Source organism: Equus caballus, chromosome 19 (genome assembly GCF_041296265.1).
Source record: "Equus caballus isolate H_3958 breed thoroughbred chromosome 19, TB-T2T, whole genome shotgun sequence".
Classification (NCBI taxonomy): domain Eukaryota; kingdom Metazoa; phylum Chordata; class Mammalia; order Perissodactyla; family Equidae; genus Equus; species Equus caballus.
In genome coordinates, this window is record NC_091702.1 from 32,446,038 (window position 1) to 32,458,521 (window position 12,484).

At 43.8% G+C, this 12,484-nt stretch overlaps 1 protein-coding gene across 4 annotated transcripts in view; it reads right to left on the reverse strand.

Annotated features, from left to right (window-relative positions):
- ABCC5 (ATP binding cassette subfamily C member 5) overlaps positions 1-12,484 on the reverse strand; it is an 84,852-nt gene that overhangs the window by 16,327 nt on the left and 56,041 nt on the right. For all 4 annotated transcript variants that reach the window (XM_001497097.7, XM_070243357.1, XM_023623401.2 and 1 more), the window contains 8 exons: positions 10,665-10,849; positions 10,121-10,267; positions 9,704-9,833; positions 8,157-8,310; positions 7,937-8,065; positions 5,987-6,173; positions 4,516-4,605; positions 2,025-2,214 (listed from right to left, as the gene is read on the reverse strand). In XM_001497097.7, coding sequence (XP_001497147.2) covers positions 2,025-2,214; positions 4,516-4,605; positions 5,987-6,173; positions 7,937-8,065; positions 8,157-8,310; positions 9,704-9,833; positions 10,121-10,267; positions 10,665-10,849 — 1,212 coding nt within the window. The remainder of the gene's footprint in view (positions 1-2,024; positions 2,215-4,515; positions 4,606-5,986; positions 6,174-7,936; positions 8,066-8,156; positions 8,311-9,703; positions 9,834-10,120; positions 10,268-10,664; positions 10,850-12,484) is intronic.

Sequence of the window (12,484 nt, forward strand, 5' to 3'; positions counted from 1 at the left end):
CTTAATGAGGCCTTCCCCTCCTGGAAGTGAACGGCTTTATCTGGCTTGGGGGATCTGGGTAGGGGCCCCTCACCCAGATAAAAGGAAGGCGGGAGACCTTCCCGCTGTGCTGAGACAGCGTTTGTTTCAACGTCTGAGCTAAAGAAGGAATGGCGCTCCAATAAACGGGTCAAGCTGTTCCACTTTAACAAAAAATGCCTAGGCTGGGGTCACCTGGACTGGAAGGTTTTCTAGTTCTCTGAATCTAGACCACCTTTGCACTGATGGAATGTGCTGGCAAAAGGGGCAATGAAGTCCTCACGGTGGTGTTCTTGATTGCGATCACAGCAGAGCCAGGGGTCGACGAGACTTGGAAGAAGCTTATTAGGACCAGAGTTTAGACTTTGTAAGTCAGACTATTTATAATTATTTTGTTTTTCTTGTTGATTTCTCTTCTGTCACCATTTATGGTTTAATAAAGTCTCGGTGAGTATTTCTGCCCGTCTCACCTGAGTTAAAGGGAAATCACGGGGAGGGACATCAGGCAGAGCTTTCAGGAGAGCAGCATGCCCTTGCGGGCCAGTGCAGGAGAGGGGATTTGAGGGACAGAGCAAAACAAGAGCTCTGGGGGCGGTAATCCTCCTTGGCTGAACATTCTCTTTCCAGTATAAGAAACCCAGAGGCAGTGTCTTGTTTTGACATGAAATGCCTTCAAACAGAAAGCAGGAAATGACTTTTTCTTTTCTTCTTAGCAGGTTCTTTAAAGTAAATTGGCCAGAAAAGATAGAAGGCTTTTTTTTTTTTTAATAGAAAGAAAAAAAAAAGCTAAAAGAGTTTCGATGCCAAGGAAGCATGGAGCCCAGAGAGCTAACGAGAACTGAGCCAGAGAGACCTCACATACACGGGCAAACAGGTTACTAATAGGAGACGAGACTCAGACTTTGAAATGTTATTCAGGAAAGACAGGCAAAGAAACTAATCATTCAAGTGTTGGCCCTAGAAATCCAAAGGGCATATAGTAAAACCTTCTAAGAATGAGTGACGTAAAATGTCTAAAATGAAGGCGAATTCTCTATCTCTGCAACTGATGTCAGACCAAGAAAATAATTTCTGTCTTGAAAGCAATATAGGTTCCTTATTTAGAGTTGAGTTAGCTTCTGATAAATATGAGGCTATACTGGCAATGCATCATAGAGACCTTACATTTTTTGTGTATTTTGACTTCATAGAAATATAAATATATTCATTGGTTAAATATAAATTATGGTACATCCATAAAATAGAATTTTATATCATGCAGCATAGAAATCATGTCATAGAATACTAACTGACATGAAAAATATTTGGTAGTTTTAAAAGCAGGCCATGAACCAGTGTGGGTAAAAGGATCCCGTTTTTGTAAACATTACCTGTTGATAGAAAAAGCCCAACAAGGGGGCCGGCCCTGTGGCCAAGTGGTTAAGTTTGTGTGCTCCACTTTAGCGGCCCAGAGTTTCACCGTTTCGGATCCTGGGCTCAGACATGGCACCATTCATCGGGCCATGTTGAGGTGGTGTCCCACATGCCACAACTAGAAGGACCCATAACTAAAATATACAACTACGTACCGGGGGGATTTGGGGAGAAAAGGCAATTAAAAAAAAAAAAGAGGAGTGGCAACAGTTGTTAGCTCAGGTGCCAATCTTTAAAAAAAAAAAAGGAAGAAAGAAAAAGCCTAACAAGACATCCACAAAAATGTTAACGTAATCATCTCTGGTGAGGGGAGTTACAGGTGCTTTTCCCTTTGCTCTTGGCTATACGTTCCAAGTCTCCTACACTGAGGATGTATACTTCTATGATTAGGAAAAGTGCTAAATGTTATCAAAGCCGGGTTGAAAATAAACCTAGAACACTGGTTTCAGGGGACCTGAGACACTAATCACTCATTTAACAGGGATCTGGTTTAAAAGGATAAGAGTGATATTCAGTAAACAGCAAATCATGGGCCCAAACTTCACTCCCATAGGTTCAAACGTTTCTCCAGAGAGGCCTCTGCACATCCTTACCCGATCCCGTCCGTCCCACAATGCCAATCTTCTCCTTAGGTTTGATGGTGAAGGACACTTTCTTCAGAACCAGAGGGAGATTTTCTTGGTACCTCATCTCTGCATTCTCAAAGGTGACCTCTCCTTCTTGGGGCCAGTCAGGGGAGGGAGCCTTGTTCTTAATTCTGGCAGGTGCTTCCAAAGAGAGGGTCTGGGGAGACACAAGTGGCTGGTTCAGACTGACCACAGATTCTGTGGGAGCTGCAAGGCTTTGTCATAGGGAAGTGAGACCAGGACAACCACAGCAACAGAGAGGCGGCTGCCATCCTGTCCCCTTGCTGTGAAAGATTCCCTGGGCAGTAAATGCTTATCACCACTAAACTAGACAGAGCACAACAGCTACTAAGTTCACACTAAGCAGTTTCCAATGGCTGGCAAGCAGCAGCTGGGGAAGGGCAGTGGCTTTCAACCTGCCTTCCGTCTTACGGAATTCTTCCATACAACTGCCGTGCAGGCCAAGGGTGGGGCATGAGGCTTCCATGCCTCTTCAACCACGGCAGTTTTTATGGGAATTCTTCGAAAATATTCCACTCGAAATAGAATTCCACCATTTCAAAACTACTGGCCTAAACCAAAGGAAGGAAACTAACATTTAATCAGATTCTGGCATTCTGACGTATCTCGGTCAATCCAGGAGACATGGACTCTATTCCCAATTCCCAGCCACTAACCAGCTGGGCGATCTGGATATACCACTTCTTCACTCTGGGTCTCATTTTCTCATCTGCAATTGTGGGCATGGGATTACACAATCTCGGAAATCCATTCTAGCTTCAAAATGATGTATTTAATACAACCGCTTGGGTAATTTTTGTTACCAACAGTCATACCCCCAATGTTTTAAAACTCTCTGGCAACTAATCATGGGGCTCACAGCCTTATAGGGAAATAAGGGCCAAAGACTATCACGTGCTGGGCAGCGAGTGGGGAACTGAAGTCTAAAACTCCAAGCTGGAAGGACTCCATGCTGGGACAGGCATCCAGGTTGGGGACTGGCAGTGGGGAGCCAGTCCTCAGAAATGTGACTGGCTTGTGCAGGGTCCACTCTGTACCATGCCTGATCATCACCGTGACCTCTCCAGCAAGAGACCCTCACTAACAGCGATGTTAAATCGAACACTACATACCTGTATGTACACCTGCCCACAGACAAGAACACTGGGCAAAGAGGCTAATGTATAAACATAAGGAACACCTATTAGCAGATATATTTGATAGCTACCTGCCATCCTTTCTGAATTTCTAAGTTTCAGAAATATCCTATGACTAGTGAGGTTCATTGTCAAAACAATGCTAGAAAATGCAGTTTACATAATATACTAGTTCTCAATTGAAAGGGTCATTTTTCTTTTTTTTAATTGTTTTTTAAAATTAAGATATAAATGATATATTACTTTCAGGTGTACAACATAATGACTCAATATATGTTTACATCGTGAAATGATCACCATAATAAATGTAGTTAACATCCATCACCACACAGCTACAATTTTTTTTTCTTGTGATGAGAACTTTTAAGAATCCTCATTTGGGGGCTGGCCCAGTGGCCGAGTGGTTAAGTTCGCATGCTCCGCTGCAGGCGCCCCAGTGTTTCATTGGTTCGAATCCTGGGCGCGGACATGGCATTGCTCAACAAGCCACACTGAGGCAGCATCCCACATACCACAACTAGAAGGACCCACAATGAAGAATATACAACTATGTACCAGGGGGCTTTGGGGAGAAAAAGGAAAAAAAAAAAAGTCCTTTCCACAGTTATTTCCTACCATGCCTGCAGGAAAACTTACGAGCTGGTTCATTATAAAAAAAAAAAGAATCCTCATTCGTCAGGACTCTGTGTCTCTCTATACAAAACTACTTTCAGAGTTACAATTAGGACACCAGCAAGCCACTCCCCCATGACAAGACAGCTGACAAGAGGTTACTGAGGGAAGGTGGGAAGAGCCAAGTAATCTCAGTATCAGCTAAATTAACTGGTTTCTAAATCGTGAATGCAGTTTAGAATTAGTGATGGATCTACAGCATCAGCATCTCCAGAGATGAGGCCCACGTCTGCCTTTGCCTGAAGCTCAGTAGGGGATCCTGACAGCCATCCCTGGTTAAGAACAAGTAAACTAGACTAAGATTTAAAACAATACGTGGTTTTAAACAGTGTAAGGAAAATGGTACATTAGTCAGCTTAACTCACTAACAAGATTCTAAACATTTTGGAAATTAGCTGATGAACGTAAGGTCTTAATCAGACACAATTCACAAATATGTTAGGAAACTCTTATGCTATTCTCTTCTCCGTTCCACACATCTCCAGCTGGAGAGACTGCTGGTCCTCTCCCACAGGATAAGATAAGGCAGAGAGCACGAGCGTCTTCCTTGCACATCCACCTGTGGCAGTACAAGGGTAAAACAACCCCAGGAAGGCTCAGATGCAGTGAAAGGCCTGGAGCAGCCTGACCTTGATGTAGTGGTTGATCCTCTCCACCGAGGTGAATCGAGCTTCTGTCTCGGATGCCAGTCTCACGGTAAACTGGAACAGCCCCGTTAACTGATAATGGAAAGGAAAAATCCAAGAAAGAATTCATTATAAATACATACTGGGCCAACAGTGAAAACATCCTTCATCTAGGGGATCAGAACTCAATTGTAAGAACGACCTGGGCATCCGCAGCAGCTGGTTTTAGGGACTGAGTCATTCTGCAAACATCTAAGACAATGCCTATTAACCCCTAGTCAACTGCAATTCTCAATGAATGCAGGGGGCATCACGCTTCTGCTGGCACTACCTTTCCTGTATCCAAACATTCTCCACCTATCTTTTCATTTCCAGTAACATGCATGTGTAGCTGAATAACTTCCGGCTTCATACTTGTGCCTGGACCTGCCACGGCAGTCATGACAAATGGAGATATATGAGCAACCAGTGACAATACTTCTGGGAAAGTCAAATAAGAGAAATAAGGCTGCAAAAAGTGCACGCAGAGCCCCTGTGCACCTCAGACTGAGGATTCTGCAATGCTGTATATATAATACACATTCTTCCCCATCCGATAATCAAGTAAATTTGCACAACGTGGACAGACACCTTTGGGTATCTGTGAAGACACCTATCTCTTCTTGGGTTTCCTTTGGTTACTTATTAACTTTTATCTTTCCAATATGGAAAAACGTCGAACATTTTATAAGAGCAGAGAGGACAGTATATGAACTCCCATGTACCAAACATCCATTGTAAAAAATTACCAACTTATAACCAACATTCTTCCATCTGCCACACCCCAGCCCTCTATATTATTTGGAAGCAAATCCCAGATAGCCTATGATTTCATCCATAAATATTTTAGCTTATATCTCTCTAAAACATAAACACTCTAAAAACACAATACCACTATCACATCTTAAAAAAGTAATAATAATTCTTTAACATCTTCAAATATTTAGTCAGTGTTCAAGTTCCCAATTGTTCTTTGAGCTATTTAAAGACCTTCAACCATCCTTAGGGACCAGAAGGGTTTACATATGTAACAGTATTAGGCAAACCAGGGGCCTGAAAATAAAATGCACAGAAGAAGTATATTGAGGATACAGTATTTCTTAGAAGACTAGGAAGAAGCCAGAGACGAGAAGGTGGTGAACACAGAAACCCACAAGTAAGAAACTATTTTCAAAATCATGTTTATTTATGAAGAAAAGAGCACCTATTTCTTAAATACATGCAACAGACTTAAATCCCTTTATTCCTATAAATGACTCTTATCTCTCTCCCATCCTCCCCGCCCCAGCCAAGTCCAGATTGTTCCTGCTGAAGCAGACCAGGAGAAGGGAGGTGAAACAGTGGCTTACGGCAGAGCCCCCTACCATGCCTCTCCTAGGCCAACACAGGAAGGACTCACACGAGCCAAGATGATGCCCTCATCCCAGAGACTGACCTGGACAGCATAAGAGATGGCAAGACCCGAGTAGGCTGGGGGAATCTGCCCGTGCATGAGGACAATCATCAGCCCGGTGGTGGTGATGAGGGCAATGCTGATCAGGTCCAGCCGCACAGCCAGCCACCGCATCGCACACGTGAACAAGAAGAAAGGACTTTGGTTGTTATCCAGTAGCTCCTGATACCTGTGAGGAAGACAGAACATCAAATAGGCAAATAAAGTACCATACAACCCTGGCTGTGGATGATGTCAAAGCTTCGGTGACTTACAGATGGAGGGCTAAGATTTAAGTACTTCCTGTTTGTAAGTAGGAGAATGATAGGGAAACTTAAGAAGTACAGAGTATTCCAGGCTCCACTCACAGGAGGACATGGGGTTTTCTAGTTTTACCCTTTCAAAGAAATGTATTAAAGATGTTAGGAAAAATATCTACTTCGACAGCATCTGGAAAGCTGAGGGAATGAGACAAAATAAAGAGGTTTTGTTAAGCTTCAGAAAAATGTCTTAGGTCTGGGGTCACTTTCTCAAAGAAAGAGATATAAAGGCAAACTGCAGAAATGACCCAAGACCAGGAAAAATTGAATGAATATGAAAGTGGAAATTGTCTGCTGATGCACCACCATTGGGCAGAATGGTACTTGTTTCCCAAGGCCATGAGGCAAAGAGCCAGGAACAGTGAGCTAAACCACAGTAAAAAAGACCTGGACAACTTTTGCCATTGAAGGAGCAAGACACTACTGTCAATAGGAGACCTGGGGAGCAGAGCAGACCCCATCTGAAGGCTCGGGCGCTGCAAACAATTAGAACTCCAGAGAAGGAAGTCTTGCCAGGCAAATGTGCTTTGCTTTAGAAAAAAATCACATTTCCTCCTTACATAAGATATGCGCCCTTTAGAGAAAATTTAGAAAATGCGACACAGAATAAGAAAATGCAAAAGTCCAGTACTCTCACCACTCAGTTAAAACCAGAGTTAATATTCTGCTGCATTTCCTCCCAGGATTTTTTTCAATGCACTCACATTTAAGTGTATATGTATACACACATGTACACAGTGTATTTTACTTTTTTTCACTTAAAGTCCGAATGTATTTTTCTGAGTCATTTAACCTAAGCTTTCTATTCTAGATTTTCTTTTTAAAATTAATTACTTAATTTTTGGAATACACAATATATGCACAAAATAGAATATTTAAAAGGTATAAAAGGTTTTACCACGAGAAGTCAGTCTTTCTCTTGCCCATCCCCAAGCTACTCAGTCCCCCTTTCCAGTTGGGCAACTATTAGTTTCTTGCGTATCCTTTCAGAGATATTCTAAACGTTATATATATAAGCACAAACTTAAAAGGGAGCATACCATACACACACATCTGTACCTTGCTCTTTCACTAATGCATCTGAGAGATCACTCCATGTTAGTACTTAGAGAGCTGTTTCATTCTTTTTACGGGCCACATAATATTCCACCACATGGGGATACCATAGCTTATTTAACCAGTGTTCTAATGAAGAACATTTAGGTTAGTTTCAATCTCTTGTTAATACAACTCTCCAGAATGCTATCTATGAACATAAATTTCTCATATAAACAATGTTCAACATCTAAGTAAAATGTCACTCTAATGTCAATGACTCTTCCACTGTTCAAAAAAAAAAAGAGCAAAATTCTATCAAATATAGCCGTTCAGAGCCAAAAACCAATAGACTCCAAAGCTGTTTTCTCGTCTTCTCATTTGCTCAGAAGAGGAGTTCCAGCAAGCAAGTGAATTTTAATCAGAGATCATTAAATCACTGATACATTAAATATAGTATAAAAAATATAGTATACTTTAAATATAAAGTAATGAGCTTTATAATCCTTAGCTCTGGCTTTGAAAGGCCATTTAGACTCTTATTAAACGCTGGGATGCTGGCTCCCCTTTGAGCTCTCTGGCCCCCAACAGCACTAACCTGTGCAGAAATTCCTGCCCTTTGTTGTAGGCGTGGATGGTGGCAAGACCCTGTATGCTGGACGTGATGTGGGAGAGGAACGGTGACTGTGTGATATTGTCCAGACGCTTCAACTCTCGAATCAGGACCCTGGAGAGAGAATGAGTTCTTTGTCAGAGTGGTAGACTAGCAACTCTGGCTTCATCCTCTGCCCTGGAAGACATCAACACTTCTTGTTTACCTGGAGACAATGTGCAGAATTGAAAAGAGGATGAAGAGGGGCCCCACTGCCACGAGGAACCATGGGAAAACCCCTGCGATCATTCCAATACAGAAGAACACCAGGATGACATTCTGGATGAACATCTCGGCCTGGAACGGCAGGCGCACATCGACTGGGGAAACCGGAAAGGAACAAGTGTCAGACTGTTGGGATCCACAAACAGGGAAGACGGAACCAAAAGTTTAAGAAAACAAAAAGAGGTTCCCCTATCTGAAATTTGTGTGTTGTCTTCTAAACAGTCTGATCAAAGAAAAATCTAGAAACCTGGTTGCTCTAATTTTTCTTTTCCCAAGAAAATTCATTCTTTCTTCCCTGTGCCCTCTTTTTGGTTCACTATGCTGCCCAACCCTTTTAAACAATTTTCCCCCTTTACAGGTAATATATGCTTTGTTGTAGAATATATTTGGGAAATAAATATGCAAAAGAAAATAAACAATTTATATTCTTACCAATACCCATGAACTCCTCCTAACATTTAAGAAATGTTTCATCATGGAAAGTTTTAGACATACACAAAAGTCAAGAGAATATCCAACAGTTATCAACATTTTCTTCATCTCCTTTTGGCTATCTCCTCTCTCTCACGTTTTTTTCTTTTTTTGGCTGAAGTATTTTCATGCAAATCCCAGACATGTTGATACCACTGATTTTTTTCTTTCGGTCTTTTCTCTATTTGTGTGTGCACACGTGTGTTTAACAGAAATGGGATCGTGTCATGCATCAGTTCTGTGTATCAGTGATGGTTTTGCTCCCTTGTTACCTCTGGCCATGCGCTTTACACTGGCCGATCAACATGTGAAACACATGCTTCTCTGGAGGCGGCACAGGGCAGGAGTTAAAAACACTAGTTCTGGGGTAAAAAGATCAGCTTTGTTATCTAACAGCTGTGCGATCCTGCACAAGTTATTCAACCTTTCTAGACTCAGCTTCCCCAGGCATTCAGAGGGTGAAACAATACCCACCTCTGAGGGCTGCTGTGAGGATTAGGATATGCACACAGAACATTCAGCACACTGCTTGTTACACAGGAAGCCCTCAATACATGTCAGGCGGCATTACTATTATTCTGCACTAGGGGAGTATTAAGTTCTGGTGCTGGCACAGGCCATGTAGCATCCAGAAAACCTGCCAGAGGTTGTAGGCGGTAGGTGTCCAGGACCAATGCACTACCCCCAAGTAAATGCGTGTTTTGGAATCTGAGATGCCCCTGTCCAAAGCCTTTACACTAACTCAATCCTCTGAACTTGTTTTTAGGTTAAATAAGATCAAATGAGAGAACTTAGATGGAGGATGAAAAATCAGATGGGTCCTTAGCCTAAACACAAGTTGCAATCTGGAGAAAATGCCAAAACTATAATGTTCCTGGGGTGAACACCAGCAGGGGTTGTTCTCTCAGAATCTAAAGCTGGAGAGACCTGCACATCTGGCAAGTCATCTAGAAGGCTGGCGAGCACAGTGAGCTCCAGCTTGTGCTCCAAAGAACAGGAAGAAGTGGTGAGAAATACCTTCATCCATGTCTCTGGAAAACCTGTTGAGAATCCTCCCCGTAGGGGTAGTGTCAAAAAACTTCATAGGGCTTCGAAGGATCCTTCGGAAAAGCTCGTCATGGAGCCGGGAGGAGGCTCGCAGTGTGCCCTAAGGAGGAGAGCACAAAGTGATCAGGGTCCAGGGACCCGGTGACTCAGGCAGGCTTAGTTCCTGCTCCACAGGACATCCACTCCCAAAGCTGGAGAAGAGCAAAGGCCATGGAGGAAGGAGGTGACTAATAAGAAAAGGCTGAGGTTAATGGGCTACAGGTCATTTCAACCGGGGCCACCCTACTTCAAAGGAGCTCCCTTCCTCAGAATAAATCTGAGATGCCACGCCGAAGCCTGACCATACAGTCACCAAGGAGAGGAGGAGCAGAGGCCACCACTGCATACCTTGACGAAGACCACTCCTCGAACGGCTTTCAGGATCAGCATGACGGCCATGGAGAGGGCGTAGATGCTGGCATAGTACTGCATGAGAGGATTGTCCTTCATGCTGCTGCTCACAGAGGTCTTGTTCCCTTGCATCACTGTGGTGTTCTGTTTGGAGGCAAGGCTCTATGAGGAAGATTCTAAGGACTGCTGAGAACCCCTCCTTAGGGCCATTCTCAGCTCAGGGAGGACGCAGGATAATGACTCTGGGACCTGGTTGTGGCAAACACAAGGCAGGCTTTGTCCCCTTCTTCTCTCTTTTCTAATGGACGAGGGCCGACAGCTACAGGTGTGCTACTGATAAGCTCCACGGCCCCGTGAGTTAGTCCAGGAGCAACCATCTTGTGAGGTTACATTAGGGATGGGTCTTTCTATCCTAGGTAATCCTTGTTCATTGCTTCTTTTAACTGAAAACTAGAGCCATTTCCCTAAGAATCGCCAGGGAATACAGAGAGATGGCCATATTCTTAGACATATAATTTTCCCTTGAAATGAGTAACCTTACCCCACTTCCTTGCTTGATCCAGTAACTCAACCACCAGTTGCTGAAGGCGGTGCTGCCCACGTTCAGCATGAAAAGGGATATTATGACTAGAAAGGCCAAGGGGCCCCCAGCAGCCCGGATGTAGACACCGTATACAGACCAGGGCACTGAGCCTTGCCCCTTCTCTTCCAGTTGCACGAGCTGCCCTAGGTAAGAAAAAAAGAAACACAAACTCAGAAAGAAAAGGCTACTTTTCCAAAACGAAGTCACCTACAGAATAGCAGAATCAAAGAGAGCCCATAGTTTCACAGGGCCCTAGATTAGCATTATTTCCTCTTCATCAGAAGCTTTTGTTCATCCTTTTAATATTTATTAATCACCTACTACAAACCAAGACCAGGAAGAGGCCCTGGAGTGGTAAAGAGGATTAAGACGAGGTCCCTGCCCTCGGGATCTGGCTGAGGATCCCTCCACAGTCTAGTAGGACAGACAGATAAACAAACATGCAATTATAGTAAAGTGTGCTAAATGCAGTCCCAGAGCTCTATTCAGGGCAGCAGGGGGACACCCAGGAGGTGTTCCTACCCTCCTTGGAGGAGTTGTGGGGTGGTTAGCAGGGAGGTTCCTGGGAAGACTTTCTGTGCAGTCTACACTGCATCTTGAAGGGAAGCCAAAGTCGGCCAAGTAGGGAAACAGTAGGGGCAGAGGAAATACACGAGCACCGGCACAGAGGTGGGAAACAGCAGAACAGTAAGTACAGACAGTTTAGCATGGTTAGGACATTACATGCACAGGAAGAGTGGATAAGCAGGCTGTGGTCAGAGGGTGAAGGCATTTGAACTTTATCCTTCAGACAAGATCTCCTCAAGAGAATGGGCTACAGGTGTGTGTGGAGCTTTGCCTCCCCAGCCCTATTAGGTGGGCCTGGGATGGCCAGACCAGCCACCTCTGGCAGCGATCAGCCCCTTCCATGCATCCCAGTGTCCCAGACAAATAATGGCATTTTCTATATGTGCCATATCAGGAAAAAGGTTAGAAAACACGGCTTTGAAAATAGGAGGTCACTGAAAGGCTTCATGTAGGAAAGTGGGTTGGCTGGTCTCCTATTTTTAACTATATCCCTCAGCTGTCTTGATGGAGGACAGATTTAAAAGGAGACAGCTGTAACACTCTAGGTAAGAGATGACAAAGGCCAGAACCAGGGTCATGGCAATGGAGATGGAATTTCAGGAGGTAACTTCAGCAGGACATGGTGATTGGCGGGAGGAAGAGACAGAAAATTCAGGGATATCTCCTTGGAGCTCCCAGGGTGGTCAGATGACTGGTGCTGATGTGAGACTACAGAGAAACAGCCCTACCAGAAGCCTCTGCCTCTTCATCACATATGATGTTTAATTATCTTGGAACAAGCCACACCCGCCATGAGCACTTTAAGAATTATGAGTCTCCAGGTTAGTGGCTATGTAGATGAGAACAAATGTTTCCTAAGGATAGTCTGTTTTTTCGTACTGCCTGTGGCAGGGACTGACAGATGTCTCAGCCTTCTGTGCTGTGTTTATTTTGTGGGCTGTGAGAGTCAGGTTATCTGAAATCATACGTGAAGTCAAAATCTCACATGTGGCTTATCAAAAGAAAGAAAAGAGGTAGGGAGTGGTAAATCAGGAGGTCAACTCCTAATTCTGAACTTCTGCTGCAGTTTTTAAAGATTTTATTTTTCCTTTTTCTCCCCTAAGCCCCCCTGATACACAGCTGTGTATTTTCAGTTGCGGGTCCTTCTAGTTGTGGCATGCGGCACGCCGCCTCAGCGTGGCCTGATGAGAAGTGCCACGTCTGCACCCAGG